This window comes from Eumetopias jubatus, unplaced genomic scaffold, assembly GCF_037043125.1.
Source record: "Eumetopias jubatus isolate StellerSeaLion01/CBP00866 unplaced genomic scaffold, mEumJub1_p1.0 scaffold_4, whole genome shotgun sequence".
Taxonomy (NCBI): Eukaryota; Metazoa; Chordata; class Mammalia; order Carnivora; family Otariidae; genus Eumetopias; species Eumetopias jubatus.
In genome coordinates, this window is record NW_028274810.1 from 95596098 (window position 1) to 95615502 (window position 19405).

At 37.7% G+C, this 19405-nt stretch overlaps 1 protein-coding gene across 3 annotated transcripts in view; it reads right to left on the minus strand.

Moving 5' to 3' along the window:
* Nucleotides 1–19405, minus strand: part of SPEN (spen family transcriptional repressor) — a 94444-nt gene that overhangs the window by 53301 nt on the left and 21738 nt on the right. For 2 of the 3 annotated variants that reach the window (XM_028108300.2, XM_028108299.2), the window contains exons 2-3: nucleotides 13908–14228; nucleotides 10362–10838 (exon numbers count right to left, since the gene is read on the minus strand). In XM_028108300.2, the coding sequence (XP_027964101.2) occupies nucleotides 10362–10838; nucleotides 13908–14228 (798 nt within the window). The remainder of the gene's footprint in view (nucleotides 1–10361; nucleotides 10839–13907; nucleotides 14229–19405) is intronic. The other variant, XM_028108301.2, reaches the window with a different exon arrangement.

Sequence of the window (19405 nt, forward strand, 5' to 3'; positions counted from 1 at the left end):
TAGAGTTCACACCAGCTTCTAGTCTTAAACTCCTTACTGTATCTGAAATGCCTCCCCCTAGGAAAGAACCAGGGTTAACTGGCAGCCACTTCACGGCCTGCTCCTCCCCACTGCCTGTCCAGTCCCAGCGCAGCAGTCGCCTGCCTGGTCCCCGCCCCACCCCCTGGGCTGAGGGCTGGGCAGAAACTCTGGCAAAATAAGGAAGCCTCTGGGAGGTGGCAAGCGGCCAACTCAAACTGGATGATTCCAGTTTAGGCTGGTTTGACTCACAAACAACCAGTTCTTAGCTTTCCCCACAATATTCAGACACACTGGCTGCCGAGGCAGCACACAATGAGTTCTCCTCATTTGCTCTCAGCGTTAAGTCTACCTTGTTGTCATTTCCCTAGCAGCGGGGAATCTCAAGTGAAAGCCGGATTCTCCAGTACAGAGCAAATATGGATCAGCCAAGCACTTGTTTCCAAAACTGCCTATTCCGTACGGAACCCTAATGCTGACACCACCTATTACCTATGGAAAGCCTTCCTGAAATGCTTGTACTTGACAAAAAGAGGAAAACCAGAAAGGAAACTGATCTATTTATAGATCTCTACAATGGAAGTTAAGTCCAACAGAGTAATCAGAAAGCAAACACCTCCATTTTTCATATTTAGCATTAAAAAGGCTTGGCAAGCTAATAGGACTCCAAAAGACAGAAGGTTGTGTAGCTTACTGCCCCCAAAATAAACTTCAAAAATATAGCTTCTTCAACTGATGGTGGGAATGGAAAAAGATGCTAATACACAGATACATAATCACACACACACACACACACACACACACACACACACACACACACACACACACACACACACACACACACACACACACTTATTGGGTTGTACTCTCCAAAGCACACACTGCCAAACATTTATCCCATGCTGCTCAACAGCCCCAAAACTGACTTAAGAGGGAATGAACAAATGTTCAATCTTCTGGAAAGTAATGGTATTTAAGGGAGCTACTCAAAATACGGGGAGGCTTTGTGTATTTTAAATCTAACAGTTTTCTCCAGGACCTCAGACACACTAATTTGCTTGCTGTTCTTGTTTTCCCCCCTAACCCTTCTCCCACCAAGGAGGTAGCTTTTTAAAGAACTTTGATACCTGTCAACTGTACTTCAAAAAAAAAAGAAAAAATAAATTTTCTATGAAAAAAAAGAGAACTTAGATACCAATATTTCAAGGAGAATGGTCTAATAAAGTCAATGAAACCACTAGATGGCTTTTATTTAATCACAAATAAGAGTTGCAAATTTCAAGATAAAAACTTTATTTAATGGCTGGAAATAAAGCAATGAATACATTTTATTTACAATACTGACTTTCAGCAAGACAGTCTTCCTTTTTAAATCTAAGATAATTTCAGCTGTTTAAAAAAGTAAAAATGAGGGAGAAGTGCAAAATAATAAAACAGGCTAAGAATGGTTGTGAAACCCAGAAATAAATCAGCTATTTAAAATGCATTAACATGGTATTTTACTTAGACTTAAAATAAGCATGCAAATATTTTCATTTTATAAGGGGCAAAAGATAAAGAAACATCTCTCCTAAGAATATTTATTATCCTTAACTTTGGCTTCTTAAAGGCTTAGATAAACCTCTACTGTTCCTCCTTCAAAGTCCTCTGAATGCTCCCAAAACATACACTTCACCAGTTATCCCCACATCAATAAACATCTAATCATCTATTTTTACATTTTAGTTGGCATAGTTTATGTTTCAATGGTTTCTGTGCATAGGTATCTTCTCTTTACACACTCAAAGAACAAAAAAAATCTCTTTTCAATTTAAGTGATCATCTCAAACTGACAGGTATAAAGAGTAGCAAAGAGGAGAAAGGTTGGTATTATGCAATAAAACCAACTTAATTTCTACTCTCATTTCAGTCCTACACAGCTACAAACAAAGGAGCTAGGGGAAAAAAATCATGGTTTCTAAACACCAATTTCCTAAATATGGTCTGATCTGTTGTATCATTTTTTTCCCTGAGATTAAAAGGCATTACTTGAAGCAGTAGTGACTTTCTTCTGTTAACAAAATTTCTTCTAGGGGCGCCTGGGTGGCTCAGTCATTGGGCGTCTGCCTTCAGCTCAGGTCATGATCCCAGCATCCTGGGATAGAGCCCCACATCGGGCTCCCTGCTCAGTGGGAAGCCTGCTTCTCCCTCTACCAGTCCCCTTGCCTGTGTTCCCTCTCTTGCTGTCTCTGTCAAATAAATAAATAAAATCTTAAAAATTTTTTTCTTCTATTTTTGTGCCCCTAAATATATCTCAGAATAAGGAATCACAGTCCAACAGAACCAAATTTTATTTCCAACTAAATCCAGGAACTACTTGCCTATTCATTATTATAGATAAGACATCATTTTTGAGGATTAATAACGCAGACAAATGTGTTTTTATGATTAAACATTACAACAGGGGCGCCTGGGTGGCTCAGTCAGTTGAGCGTCCAACTCTTGATTTCAGCTCGGATCATGGTCTCAGGGTCGTGGGATCTGGCCCATGTGGGGCTCCCTGCTCAGCGGGGAGTCTGTTTCTGCCTCTCCCTCTGCCCCTCCCCCTGCTCATGCTTGCTCTCTAAAATAAATAAATCTTTTTAAAAAAATAAACAAACATTACAACAATCACCAACAAACTGCTAATTATTAATTCCTTTAACACTTAAACTGACTTTTGGGGCACCTGGCTGGCTCAGTCAGTGGAGCATGCAACTCTTCATCTCAGGGTCATGAGTTTGAGCCCCATGTGGGTGTAGAGGTTACTTAAAAATAAAATCTTTAGGAGCGCCTGGGTGGCTCAGTCTGTTAAGCCGTCTGCCTTCAGCTCAGGTCACCATCCCAGGTTCCTGGGATCGAGCCCCATGTTGGGCTCCCTGTTCAGTGGGGAGTCTGCTTCTCGCTCTTCCTCTCCCTCTGCCCCTCTCCCCCCTCTCATGTCCTCCCTTTCTCTCTGTCTCAAACAAATCTTTTTTTAAAAAAAAAAAAAGATTTTATTTAGTTACTTGTCAGAGAGAGAGCGAGAGAACACAAGCAGGGGGAGCAGCAGGCAGAAGTAGAAGCAGACTCCCCACTGAGCAGGGAGCCTGATGTAGGACTTGATCCCAGAACCCTGGAATCATGACCTGAGCCGAAGACAGATGCTTAACCACCTGAGCCATCAGGCATCCTTCAAACAAATAAAATCTTTTTTTTTTTTTAAGATTTTTTATTTATTTATCTGAGAGAGAGAGAGGAGGGTCAGAGGGAGAAGCAGACTCCCCACTGAGCAGGGAGACCAATGCAGGACTCAATCCTGGGCTAGGATCATGATGCGAGCCAAAGGCAGCTGCTTAACCAAATGAGCCACCCAGGTGCCCCCAAACAAACAAAATCTTCAAAAAATAAAATCTTCAAAAAAAAAAAAAAAACCAAACCTTTACTTCATATATGTATTAAAATTACTTCCATATCTGACAGTTTCCAGCACATTATATATATCATAGCAAACTGTATAGTCAGGTAATAAAATGAGTGTTCCTTCCCCAAATCAACATTCTAAATAAGCATACTTGTAAAATAAGAGAAACGGAAGGTACATGGTCACTGATACATATAACACCACCAATCCCAATGGCTTCCCTCTCACCTTATCAGCCTCATCCATAATCTTTCACAAGCCTGCAAGATGACAGCAATTTTGGAAAATTTTCTTTTTTCTTTTTAAGTTGAGTGACAGTAAAGCCAAGTTTAATGAGCAATAGTACAAAGCTCCCAAAGAGGGAGGAGACCTGAGAGCGTTGCCTGGAAAAAAAATTTTTTTTAAAGATTTTATTTATTTATTCATGAGAGACAGAGAGAGAGAGAGAGGCAGAGGGAGAAGCAGGCTCCCAAGGAGCAGGGAGCCCGATTCGGGACTCGATCCCAGGACCCTGGGATCATGACCTGAGCTGAAGGCAGACGCTTAACCATCTGAGCCACCCAGGCGCCCTGGAAAATTTTTCGACATGAACCTGAAAGTAAGTTCTCTCTCCTTAAATAAATAACTGCAAACCTCCTCTTGAAATCACAGACAAAAGGTTATTTGAATAAAATTCCCCCTCTAAGAAACTATAATCTATAATGTCTTGATTGTTCACAAAATGACTAGCAGAACTGATCTTTATAGAAAAAATATGCTTAGATTCCTTTTAACTATATCTGTTGTAAAAATCCAGGATCCACTCAATATGCTAATTACTGTTTAAATATAATTCAGGTAAAATATTCTTAAATGGTCTATCATTAAAAAAATGAGGATTATGGTCAACTTTGATATAATTTACTAAAAAAAATAAAAGAAATATATGAATAAGTTCTATAAATAATACTAGCAATAAGAAGTATTTTTCAGGGGCGCCTGGGTGGCTCATCAGTTGAGTGTCTGCCTTTCACTCGGGTCATGGTCCCGGGGTCCTGGATGGAGCCCCACGTCGGGCTCCCTGCTCAGCGGGAGGCCTGCCTCTCCCTCTCCCTCTCCTTCTGTCCCTCCTCCACTCATGTTCTCTCTAGATTGGTCTCTCTCTCTCTCAAATAAAATTAAAAAAAAAAAAGATTTTTCTTTTTTTTTAGTAATTTTTTTTTTAAAGATTTTATGTATTTGACAGAGAGACGCAGCGAGAGAGGGAACACAAGCAGGGGGAGTGGGAGAGGGAGAAGCAGGCTCCCAAGGAGCAGGGAGCCCGATGCGGGGCTCCATCCCAGGACCCCGGGATCATGACCTGAGCCGAAGGCAGACGCTTAACGACAGCCACCCAGGTGTCCCCCCCAAAAAACTATTTTTCATTTCCCTTTCAATAAGTAAATTATTCCAACTGCAAAGCTGACATTAAACAAGAGAGGGGCCTCAGCATAAATCACACCACATCTTAATAAAGCATAAGTGCTGAAAAGTCTGATTGCTCGAAGATTCATACGCTTTTCTTGTTACTTTAAATAAACACCACAAAGGCTATTTCAAATGTCAGTTTTCCTGCCCTGGAAGTAAGAAAAAGAGTGTCTGTCTGTCTGTCTCTCCCCCCACCCCTTCCTGTCCCCAAGCTTCTTCCTTAAATCTTCCAACTACGGGGGCCCCTGGCCACTCAGTTGGTAGAGCATACAACTCTTGAGCTCTGGGTCATGAGTTTAAATCCCACACTGGGCATGGAGCCTACTTTAAAAAAAATCTTCCAATCATGACAGTATAAAAGAAATTCTAGTAACATAATCAACTATACCAAAAAACACATGAAATTTCATCAAATATTTTCTAAATCAACTTATCCTAATTTTAAAAATCTGTATGTAGAAAGCTTGCTCTAAACTCTGATTCAGGGCGCCTGGGTGGCTCAGGTTGGTTAAGTGTCCAACTCTTGATTTCAGATCAGGTCAAGATCTCAGGGTTGCGAGACTGAGACCCAAGTTGGGCTCCACACTTAGTGGGGAGTCTGCTTGAGATTCTATCTCCTTCTCCCTCTGCCCCTCCCCATGCTCACAAGTGCTCCCTCTTGCTTGCTCTCCCCCCGCAAAAAAGAAAAGAAATTCTGATTTATTCAAACAGGTAACTAAGCATGATTTAATGCCACATGGCTTACCAAAAGTCATAGAGAGACAATGAAATGTCACTTCCTACAGTTATTTTCATGTAGTTACCTTTGCTTATTACTACATTCATTTTGCTTCCACCTAAAGACCTATTTTTGTGAGAATAACAATCTGTAGTTACCAGACATATTTAGACAGACAAACCAAAAGGGTTCAGAAGAACGAAAAGGAAAAGGATGACCATAACCCAGAAAGCTTTTAAGGGAGATGAGGCTGCTTTTGGAAAGCTGGAAAGATGCACTAGCCATAGACACCAAGATTAATATAAATACATGTTAGCTCTTAATTAGACACATATGTAGTTTTTCTGTTTGGGCTTAGCCATTCCAAATGTTTAAACTACTTCTATTCTTGGGGTGCCTGGCTGGCTCAGAAGAGCATCCAACTCTTGATCTCGGGGTCAAGAGATCAAGCCCCACAATGGATGGAGAGATTACAGAAAAATAATAAACTTAAAAAAATAATAAAAATAAATAAACTAGTTCTATTCTTGGGGCTCCATACAACCTATCTTACTCCATAAATTTGGTACACACAAAAACAGTATTTGTTAAATAGATGGCTGAATGTAAACTCAAAAGTCAACTTTAGACTAAAAAGAGATATAGAGAAGTAACCTATTGAATAGGAGGAAATGGAATAAGAACAAGTTTAGGATTATCCAAATCTTAACTCTCTCCCTTTACCCTTTCATCCATTTCCCCCCCCATTCATTCAGTAAACCTCTATTGAGTACAAAATCAAGGACGGCCAGGATATCTTTTCAGCAGTCTGGTGAAGTCTATGCACCATTTTCCAGAATAATGTTTCTAAATGCATAAAGTAAAATAAATAGGAATAAAAGGGAAACCAATTATATTGACGCAGTTATTAAAATATTTAAATTTTTGTGATATAATGTTTTCATTAACGTTAAATTACAATACTTAACATTGAGTTTAATAACTACTTCCCAGTAATGACGACTAGAAACCCCATTGTGAGATATCTGCAACTATAATAAATTACCTGTGGATTTATACTGGTAACAAAGTAACTCATACTGTCAATACTACTGTTTTTTTGTTGCCTACTTTAATAGTGGGAGGCAATATTTAATTTCAGTTACAGGTTACCAGTGAAAAGATGTAATTTTCCCCCATCCAAGTTCAGGGACCCTAAGCCAGCCCAATTATCTTTGGGTGTGATCAAAGTAAACAACTGGGAAACAAAGCACAGTCAAAAACTACTTTAAGATATCGGGAAAGTTTATGAACTAATTTAAATTCAATAAATTCAATTCCTTTAACCTGTATTACAGAAAATTCATTAACGTGACAGGAAAAAGAAACCCAATGATAGGAAACTACAGAAATATAGTATGTTCAACTTCAATCAGGACTTTTAAAATAAATACTTTTATGGAATATATGCATTTAAAATTTTCTGTTGAAAGGAAAAGTGACTTCCTAAACCATGACAGAGAAAGAGACATACAGCACCACAGGGCTGCACACAGGAAAGTTTACACCATTAAGTCCCAGTTCTCACCAGTTAAATACTGAGAACAGTTATGCAGAAACTGTAAGTGTGTCATTTATAAAGAGTTCACAACCAGACTGCTATCAATCCCATGTTTACTCATTGGAAATGCACTGCTAGGAATCTGTTCACCAAAGCTCCAACAATTAAGGGGGATGGAGGGTGATTAACTTCCCAGTCAGTCATGCAGACAGAATACAAGCTTGTTTCTATAGCTAGAACCAAGCTATATTTTATCTACTATAAGATGCTAATTTGAAACATTTTTTAAAAACTTGGTCGGGGGTGGGAGGGATGGGGTGGCTGGGTGATAGATATTGGGGAGGGTATGTGCTACAGTGAGTGCTGTGAATTGTGCAAGACTGTTGAATCACAGATCTGTACTTCTGAAACAAATAATGCAACATATTTTAAGAAAAAAGAAAAAGAAGAAGATAACAGGAGAGGAAGAAAAGGGGAGTATGTCAGAGGGGGAGACGAACCATGAGAGATGATGGACTCTGAAAAACAAACTGAGGGTTCTAGAGGGGAGGGGGGTAGGGGGATGGGTTAGCCTGGTGATGGGTATTGAGGAGGGCACGTTCTGCATGGAGCACTGGGTGTTATGAACAAACAATGAATCATGGAACACTGCACCAAAAACTAATGATGTAATATATGGTGATTAACATAACAATAAAAAAATTAAAAAAAAAAACTTGGAAGGTCATAGTTTCACAGTCATAAACCTTTAAAGATTACAAAAAAGAACTTATTTCCTCCAAAAGGAAATTGAACATTCTGAATCTATATAACATCTCAAAATATTACACTCTGAGGTCAACGTAATAGTAAAGGAAAAGGGGACATCTGATAAAAGGGACGCTGAACCGAGGGATAATGGGTATGCTCTGCCCACCAAAAGATTTCTTTTCCTTGTACTTGCTTCAATCATATGTAATGACCAAATCTTTTAGCTATTTACATTAATTTTGCTTTATCCGTTATATTAACTAAGAACTGTATCTAAGTATTTCAACTATTTATTGAACATGTACTGTGAGAAAGACAATATGCTAGACTCTACGGTGTGCACAAAGGAAGATCTGGTCCCGTTCTTAGAGGATAGCACAGAAAGGCCTGTCACTCAGTCCCATCGCCAGAAAGTTCACCTGTTTCTCACAAATCAATAAAATCTGATTATTAACATAATGTCTCTCCCACCTGTCCCAAGTTAGGCATTCTCAGAGTCCAAGACTTCCTTCTCCAAGCTACTGAAACAGCCTCCTCACCATAATCTCGGTCTTTCCTAAGTCACAGATGCCCTTCTAAAGCACAGATCTCAAACTATCTCCCTTCTCAAAATCTCTGCATAAAGAACCAAACCCAAAATCATTATCATCGTTAAGTCATTCTAAATTATGTGCTATTCACAAAATATTCTTCCATTTGTATCCTTTCAGGTTGTTCCTTCAACCCACAATGTCCCCTGCCTGGCCTAAAACTCAGCTCTTCTTGTTAAAGTCCTACATAATAGCCTTTATAGCCCTAAATCATAAAAACTTCCAGCCCTAACCATGAATCAGGTAGCTGACAGAAGAGGAAATACCTTCAACAACTCTAATTCAGTCCCCATATACATTTTCTAAGCTTATCCTGCCTTTGTGGCAGTTATCTTTCTGACTGTGAATATTCAGAAGCATATAACTGTTCCTTTAGCTTACGTAAACAGTGATCAGCTCCATCAAATTAATCAGATGGCCTCTGGGTTCAAGTTTGTGAGCCCACAATGCTAAGGGCCAGATCCCAAACCACTATCACTCCCACCAAGGTACAATGCCATCCTGAAGGTATCATATTTCTCCAACTTCAACACTTCCATAATTGGTTGGCTTTTCAATAAGTTTTGACACAATGGAATGCTACTGTATCCCTTTAATGAGGTAGGTTTAGGGAAAAAGGACTAAAACTTGAGTATCTTAATTCTATGTAGGAGACAGTAGGACATGACAAGACTTTATAACCAGCTTATAGAGTTCAAATGAACCTTGTCAATATATCAAATAAAATCATGAGAGGTTAAGGTTTTTCATCCATGTCACAGAGCTACAACACTGGAGCCAGAACATAATTTTCCCCAATTACATGATCATTTACTTTTCTTAAATTAATTCGAAGCAGGCAATACTAAAAGAAAAATAATTAATCTGGGCATTTTAATCAGGTCAAAAAATTTTGTATCCTATAAATTTAAAATACACACCATCCAAATATAAAACTAGGATATCTGGCATAAATAGGATGAATAACAATAACTGGAAACGAGGAACGGTTAAAGACTACCAACGACTGAAGCAGTAATAATAATAGCTAGCAATTGTTAAAGGCAGCATTTAATATATATGGGTATCAAGCTAGGCACTTAAATACATTTTTTCATTTTAATCTTCACAGTAACTTTAAAGCATGATTCTCACAAAAGAGAAAGCTGAGGCATAGACAGCTTAAGTAACTTGTCCGAGATTATAAAATGAGTAAGCTATACTATCTACCTAGATCTGTGATAAACTTCTAAGCTGTTTCTGTTAAGATTACCTTCAAATTACTTTTATCTTTAGAATAAAACTCCTTTGTAAAAAAAAAAATCCCAACTAATGAAATTAGCTCACTCAGCCTTAGTGAACAGCTGTTACAACCTACATTTAAAGAAAGCTTTTCTACTTAAGTTTATAAATTGGCTATCACCTTGATGTTAAAATTAGTTAAAATGTATCCAAAAGTTGATTTAGTCACTTACAGATGTGTCAACAATATATTTCACCAATACATCCTGAAAAAAAAGGCTTTTATGAATTTTCAACCAAAATAATAGAAGTTAACATTATACACCCAAGAAATTAAAAACTTTAAAGAGATACCACAGCACAGGATTTACTTCATTCAGCTAAAGTTACCATTTTTCTAACTCTTTTGGCCATTTTAATATTGAGCGTCTGGAGCACAAAACAGTATTTGCAAATCACTTAGTTGCAGGTACTTGACAGAATGGTGAATTCCATGGCCACCCACTAATCAAAGCCTCTTCATTTGTTATATACATGATCCAAGATTACTTACTTTGAAAAATATTACTATGCTACAAATCATTACCACTGATTGTTGAGAATTTGTGACATTTTATTCAACAGCTCGTCTGTTAGAACAAAAAGCTGTTAACCTACCTGTCACTGCTGGTACTACTGCTGCTGCTGATTGAGTCACTACTGGAGGATCTACTCCTAGAGCCGCTGCCGCTAGGGGACCTGGTAGGTCTAGACGCTTGGCTAGCCAGTCTCTGAGGAGACTGATTTCTAGACTGTGATGAATGTGGTGACCGACTCCTGCTGTGCTGGTAATTCCGCTCTGGCCTTCTGCCTCGTACCTCCCGGGTAATATCATCCCTGTAGATATCCCTGTGTACCACACTGGGCAGTGTAAACTGCTCCCGAGCCCTAGGTTCGTATCGGGGGTCATGAGCATCAAAACGGTTTGGACTTCGACTCCGAGAAGTATAATAGAGCCCATGTTGTAAAGTCCGCTCGCGAGGATCTCTATAGTAATCCTGATCGTAATGTCTTGTCCGATCAAATCCTCCCGTCCCCCGTTCATGGTGTCCATAGGCACTATGTTCATAAGCACGCTCCCTGTTATCTGAAGCCCTGCATTTAGGAGGGGGGGAAAAATATTTACTCAATCAGAAAAGGGCAAGCAAAACTAAAAGCAAGTCATGCAAACATTCATTTCAGCATTGTCTGTCTTTGCAACTGTAATTTGCTAAACAGCATTAACCTACTTAGTAAGCAAACACTACTAAGCTTAACATCTTACTTAACTCCAAAAATTATTTTCACAGCTGAGCAACCATTGTGTATATTGGGCTTTCATGACTAGTGTTCTGCAAGTCAGATGCTCTTTTTATTAGGGATTTTCTGGCTTATGTACAGAAATATACATATACCATCTCCTTTTCATTTGCAGTTTAATGGAACAAGAAGGGACTGTCATTTTAATATCAAAGTTTTCTATACTTCCACCTGATTAAAATATATACCAAACTTTTACTTGACAAATTTATTTTAGGCAAAATTTCCATAATACATTTTAACACTGACATGAAAGCCCTATTGCAATGTATGTCCCAGCAGTAAGAGGGCATTTTCAAAGACCAGAAAAAAATTTTTTAAGTATAACTTTTTCTCATTAACTTTTGACTTCTTGAGTAATTATAAAAACTACCAGATTATGTAAATTCCTATGCCCAATCGCATTTAATAATAGAAATGGAATCTTAAAAGAAAAAGACAACAACTTAAGTTATCAAAATACTGGATTGACACATGCTATTCTATGGTAAATTCAATTAAAGAATAAAGATTTTATCTCCTGGTGCTATCAATTCCACATAATTATTAAAACAACTATTCCATGATTCTACTTGTTAATGTCTATACTTAATGTTTACAGGAAATATACTCTCAAAGGTTTTAGCTAAAATCAAATTGCCTCTGATGAAATCAGCCAACTTTGGAAACTAAGATATTCATTCGAAGGTTGCTATTAGCAATGGTTTAACCTAAAAAAAATATTTCTGTACGACATATTTGCCAACCTACGGTTACAAAAAATTGTTGCATGTTCAATTACACACATGCAATTATGTGTTAATACTGAAAACCAATTCTAATCCTATAAAGAAATCTTAACATCTACTTTTGTAGGAAACCAGAACTCATTTCCTGAGTTCCTAAAAGACCATTTCATCACTTGAATCTCAACTTGAGATTGAGTTTCTTCCCAACCTTATCTTTGGATCAGATATTCTATCAAAAGATTAAGAAATCATCAAAAACAGAAAAATTAGAATCTTTCCAGTGAAGAACATCTGGCAAAAATCTTACAACTAATACTATGTCCCCAATACATACATAGATCCAAATCTCTGCACTAATCTTCATTTTCACCCATCACTTCACTTAGTAGCAACCATACCTTCCTAGGCCATTTCTGCTTTTTGCTGCTATGATGTAAAGCAATTGGCATGGCAAAAAATTCAGTAATACCTTTCCTATTTAAATGTATTTAAATAACTTTCTCCTTTTTAAATTTGCTACATTTCTGGCATTTGGATAGTATTTCAACGTCTAACAAACAACAGGGTTTCCTTTGAGACTTAAAGAAAATTTCACAAATAATTCATTTAGCACCCTATCAAATGTTAATTGGTAAAAGCTGTTATTAACGATACAACAGAAGCAATAGGCAATAGTTCTAGGAGAATTACTGCTACAGCTGATATTTTAGGAAGATACAGAGGGCAGGCACAAGAACTAGCAGAGCTGAAATCTAATAGCTATTCTTTGATTCATCTATTAGTACTAAATACTTCTAGAGTTAGTGGGGGAAAAAAGAGAGTTTGACTTGGGTTAGGAGAGGGGCTAATATACACAGGTCAGGACATACCAACCTTTTCCAAGTGTGGAAACACGACCTATAATCCCAATTAAATCTAGGGAGAGAATTGTGAACATAACTTCCCCAATTTTGGCCCCTCTTATGAGGGTAATCCACCTTCTTAATGGGCAAGGGTGTCAAATGATATTTAGATGAACCATAAGGAAAAAAAAAATCTTAGTGACCAGATAAAATAATTCCACTGGAAGCAAGTAGTCCCAGACAAACTGTAACTCTCAAACCCCCAGACTTCTTTCTTGAGATAGTAGACAATTATGAATTCATCCACATTCATAAAAATTTCCAGCCCTAAGTAGGAATCAGGCAGCTGACAGAAGAGGAAATATCCTCTACGATTCCACCAAATGAGGAAGGAACAGTTGCTCCCCATTAGTTCACCTTTGTAACCATCCAGCATAGTCAATTCTGATTGCTGTATCCACAACTGATCGTCACCATGTGTTCAAGGCTAAAGTACCTTTAATTGGATAGCAACTTGCTTAAGAAACAAAATAGTAATCCTCTTCCCCTGGGCTAATGGAATCTTGACTGCATGACATCCCATACATTCCAGCAATTAGAAAAGAATGGCTATATTCCAGGATTTAGAAACATTCATCATCTCAAATTTCTCCCATTCCATCAAGGAGTATAATTCCAACATGGAAACTGTGTAGATCCAAAATGGAAAAAATCAAACATTGCCTTCACTCTTCTTCATCCAAGTACAGATTTCCAGATTAAAGTATTGTTTGTAGAATCCAAGCGGTTGAATCATTACGGTCTGCTAGGTTTTTGGGGACAATCCAATTTGTTTGTACACTTTGTGTAGTGAAAATTGAGAAGCAGATATCAACTTCTAAAAGAATCTGTAGGCTCTAATATTCCAGAAATATTCCATATAGTACAACCACAAAATCTGTAGCCAAATAGCTCCATCAGATAGCAGAGATATATCCAAGGAAGGCCTTCAGATTATCCAAGAGAAGGAATAATTAATTCTAGAAGACAGGTAACTCCAAAAATGATACTGCCATACAAAATCTTCCACCATTTTACATCTCAGGAGTAGATATCCAACCAGCTGCAGGAAATAATCCTCTACGATTCCACAAGATACCAGCCACTGGGATAGAAATCACTTCCGTTTCCAACCCAAAATAGGAAACATTGAGAATGCCCAAAACTTTAAATCCATCTGGGGCCCCTAAATATGAGTTTCTGTTTCTCACCATATCAAATACAAAATACCTGCCTACAGAAACCTTGGAACTTACCCATCAAGTCTCCGCTCATAACGTCCTTCTCGTGCATGAAGTGATGGTGGGGGGCCATAAGCAGGCCCTCCACCACCTCCTCTGAACCCAGAAACCTCTCTACTACGAGATGCTATGGAAACTGTATCATCCAATCCCCGAGCAGCACTCGGAATGGTGCCTGGTTCATTATAATCCGTGCGTAGGTCTCTATCTCCCATTTTGTTGACTGAGTTGTGAGCTTTCTGTGCACTTTTGATGTCCACAAAATCCACAAAGGCAGCCACTCCTCCTTCAGATCCCCTCTTGGGGAGAATTTTGACACTTTCCACACGGCCATATCTGGAAAAAATAAAACATTATTGTTGCATAACAATAACTTTCCAAGAACAGTTTTTGAAAATGTGTTTATTTTTAGACAATTTACATTATCTATGTATGTGGGAGCTGTTACAAAGTGACACTTAAGATGGCTTTTACACTCACATTTTTCTTTCTTGGGGAAAAATTTACAAATTTTTTTTAAAGTAAGCTCTACACCCAATGTGGGGCTTGAACTCATGAGCCCTGAGTTCTAGAGTCACACGCTCTACCGAACCAGCCAGCCAGGTCCCCCAAAATTTGTTTTAACCATTTTATTACTCTCACTTCTTAAATATTTACTAAATTACTTTTCACCTTTTAAGAACCCTTAGCTGAAATGAATCTCTCAGATGTTTTATGAATTTTTACATTCTGAAAAAGGTTACTAAACCTAAGATCGTTCAATGTTACTTAGAAATCTTTAAAAATGTTTACTTAACTGAAAATTATAACTAAAAATAGTTATTTTACAGATTTCATTTTAATTTAACTCATTAAGTGAAAATGATCTTACTGAAAAAATGAGATGATTCCACAATCTTTACTTGAAGGTAAAATAAATCCAAGTATTTTGTGTGTCCATTTGAAGTAACACACTTTTAAAAAAAATAATTTTTTAAAGATTTTATTTATTTATTTATCCGAGAGAGAGAGAAAGCATGAGCTGGGTGAGGGGCAGAGGGAGGACTACCTGCTGAGCATGGAGCCCACCACAGGACTCGATCCCAGGACCCTGAGATCATGACCTGAGCCAAATGCAGACACTTAAGCAACTGAGCCACCCAGGCGCCCCAACAGTCTAATTTTTTTTAAGATTTTTATTTATTCATGAGAGACAGAGAAAGAAAGAGAGGCAGAGGGAGAAACAGGCTCCCTGCTGAGCAGCGAGCCCAATGCGGGACTCGATCCCAGGACCCTGGGATCATGACCTGAGCCAAAGGCAGATGCTTAACCATCTGAGCCACTCAGGAGCCCAACAGTCTAATTTTTTAATGCAGTTTTCTGCTATTTAATTTTTTCCAGGAGGTTAAAACTACTAAAATTTATAATTTAGGTATACTTAAAATTGCTTTTCATTTAAATTAATAAATTTGAGAAAATCTTTTGATAGATCCTATGCTCCCATTTTTATTTAAAAAAATGCTTGATATGTCTGTAAAGAAAAATTTTAGGGCACCTTTTATATTTGGAAGATATATGTAAGATATATACTGATTTGGAATTTTAAAAGTCATGAAAATTCTATGAATTTCATTAGGAGTTAACTACACTTTATGCACTTATATCTGGTATTTTAGAAAGGCAGGCACAGCAATTTTAAATATAGCATTCTTATTTGCTGACAAACCAAAATCATAATTTTACACTTCTCTTGGAGCTGACATAATCAGAAAGCAGAACTTTTCTCTTTACATTCTCTAGTATAAGTTATACCTCTCACAAGGGAAACATAATCCTAAAATTCTGTTTTATCAGGCAACTGAACCAGAAGTAACAAAGTTATTTGTTGATACTGAATTAATGAAAGGATCTTTTTTAATTTGGAAAAAATCTGATAGAAATTGGAATAGTTTTTTTCCATACAAACATTAAACAATACCTTCCACTGTATGTGACAAAGGACTTGTATCCAGAGTATAAGAAATCTTATAATTCAACCCATTTTTAAATAGGCAAAACAACAAAGGAGACACACAGATGGCAGATAAACCCAGGAAAATATGCTCAAAATTATTAGTCATTAGGGAAATGCAAATCAAAACCACAATGAGATACCACTTCACATCCACTAGGATGACTATTTAAGGGAGAAAAAAAAAAAAGGAAGAAAAGAACAAATATTGACAAGAATGCAGAAAAATTTGAAATTCAGTGCAGATCTAGTAGAACTATACAATCGTGCAGCCACTGTGGAAAAGTTTGGCATTTTCTCAAGAAGTTAAGCACAGAATTATCATATGACCCAGCAATTCCACTCCTTAAGTGAAAACTGGGGCTCAAATACATATGTGTACACCAATGTTCACTGCAGCATTATTTACAAAAGCCAAAAGATGGAAACAACCCTAGTGTCTACCAATGAATGAATAAACAAAATGTGAAATATACATATAATGGGATAGTATATTAAGACATAAAAAGAAACAGAGTTTTGATACACGACACAACATGGAAAAAAATTATTTAAAACACCACCCTAAATGAAATAAACCAGACACAAAAGGACAATTCATTTATGATTCCACTTATATGGGGTATCTAGAATAGGCAAATTCATAGAGATGGAAAGCAGGATAGAGGTTAGGAGGAGCAGAGACAAGAGGGAAATAGGGAGTTGTTGCTTAATGGGTATAGAATTTCTGTATGGGATGAAAAAATTCTAGAAATAGATGGTGGTAATGGTTATATATAACACCATGAATGTACATTTTTTTTAATTGAATTTTTTTTAGATTTTATTTATTTATTTGAGAGAGAGAGAATGAGAGACAGAGAGCACGAGCGGGAAGAGGGTCAGAGGGAGAAGCAGACTCCCCGCTGAGCAGGGAGCCCGATGCGGGACTTGATCCCGGGACTCCAGGATCATGACCTGAGCCGAAGGCAGTCGTTTAACCAACTGAGCCACCCAGGCGCCCCACCATGAATGTACTTAACACCACTGAGTTGTATACCTAAAAATGGTTAAAATAAATGTTATATTATGCATATTTTACCACACCCACACCTACAAAGTTTATCACTAAATGGAAGGTTGCATAGGTTTTTCTTTTTCTTTTTCAAGATTTTTATTTGACAGAGAGAGACACAGCTAGAGAGGGAACACAAGCAGGGGCAGAGAGAGAGGGAAGCCCCATGTGGGGCTCGATCCCAGAACCCTGGGATCATGACCTGAGCTGAAGGCAGACGCTGAACGACTGAGCCACCCAGGCGCCCCTGCATAGGTTTTTCTATTTAAAAAAAGGGTGCCTGGGTGGCTCAGTCAATTAAACATCTGATTCTTGATTTCAGCTCAGGTCATGATCTCAGGGTCATGGAATCGAGCCCCAAGCGGGGAGTCGGCTTGAGATTCTATCTCCCTCTGCCCCCCCCCATGCCTGCACGTGTTTGTGCTTGCTCTCTAAAATAAATAAATTAATAAAAAAAGAAAGAAAGAGGGAAGCAGCAAAGGGAAGCAACTCTCATCAAAAAGTCAGTTAGCCAAAGAATAATACAGGGAAAACAAATGCTTAAGCTTATGTCCTGAATAACAAAGAGTTAAATACAATACTATGCATTGATTATTAATTACCCAATAATCATTCCATAGATTATGGGTATAAAATAAAGTCAAATCATGCTCCCTTCCTTAGAAGGGCAGGCTTACCATCTCTATCATTTTTATATTAGGAGAGCACTCTAGAAACAAGACATAAATTTATCTTCCAATTCAAAAAAGGAGAACTCGATCAAGTATTACAACTCTACATTACTCTTCTATACTGAGAGGACTGGAAATTCCCAAATTAAAAAAAAAAAAGGCAGTATCTAACTCTTCATATCCATGAAAACTCAGCTGGTAAAGGTGATGTCCTGATTTTGTCTACTCTTTCCAAAATAACACATTACCTACAGTTTTCAAGTATTATCAAGTATTCAAGATGAAACATTTATCTGACATTTAGTAGTTAAAAAAGAATCAAACCACAATTAGGTAATATTTCCTTTTCAACAACATCAAGCCTTAGATACATACAGGTTTTCAGAGAACCTATGGAGTATTTTCCAGTAATACACAGAAAATATCAATTTCTAAAATTACATGGTCACTAGTTATGTGATTAAGTTAACTCATTTATAATTTCTCAAGAATTAAGAGAACCTAAGTTTAAAATAAATGAGAACATAAAGCTAAGAAATTGTGTTTGACTGCTACAAGCTGCAGTATATAACTATTTAATAGGTTTGTCTTCAAAAACACAGTGAAGAAACAAATACTAAATTGGCTTCTGCTTGGGCAAAATGTTCAACATTAAAAAATATGAAATTGATCAACATACACTGTATCCTAAGTTTTTAAGAGTCAATTTAAAAATTATCCAAGATAAGGGTGCCTGGTTGGTTCAGTCGGTACGGCATTCAACTCTTAATCTCAGGGTCCTGGGTTCAAGCCTCACGTTGGTTGGGGGAGCCTACTTAAAAAGAAAAAATTACCCAAAATAATGCCAGGTTTGGTGAAATGTTTGGTCTCCTTTCAACAACAGACAATTTAGGGGCACCTGGCTGGTTCATTTGGTGGAGCTTGTGACTCTTGATCTTGAGGTTGTGGGTTTGAGTCCCATGTTGGGTGTAAAGATTACTTTTTTTTTTAAGATTTTATTTATTTATTTGACAGAATGAGAGAGCAGGAGAGCACCAACAGGGGAAGCGGCAGAGGGAGAGGAAGAAGCAGGCCCCCCACCGAGCAGGGAGCCCGATGTGGGGCTCAATCCCAGGACCCTGGGATCATGACTGAGCCAAAGGCAGTCACTCAACCAACTGAGCCACCCAGGTTCCCCTAAAGATTACTTAAAAAAAAAAAAAAATCTAAAAAAAAAAATCCACAATGGACAATTTATATAATAAGCACTGACAGTCCTTAGCAGTTCCTTGAAGGATATAATTTCAGTGAATTAATGGCCTCAGAGTTCACAATGGAAAGTAATGTTGACATAGTGGAGAAAAAGCATGAGAGTGTAAGAAAAGAGACTAATGTTCTGATCCTAATTCAATTATTAATTATATGATTTTTAACAGGTACTGTTCTAGGCACCTGATGCATATCAAGGAACAAAGCAAAGATCCCTAGCCTGAGGGAATTTAATTACAATTTAGATCCCTGAGAGGTGAAGAGCAGTCCTATTCTAAACTGTTTTTATCACAACTCCACAAGAAACTTACTCTATAATTTCCAAAGCAACACCATTACATAAAGCTAAAGACATAACCCTCAACACAGACATACTTCTCAATGCCCCTTCTTTCCAGAAGGCACTGCATTCAACCATTATTGGCTGGGTTATCAATGAAAATGCAATGATTAATTTTAATTCTAGTTTTTGCAACTGACCCTACTAATAAGCAATAGTAAAGAATAGCCACATACAGTACTTGCTTTTCACAAAAAGCCACCTACTACA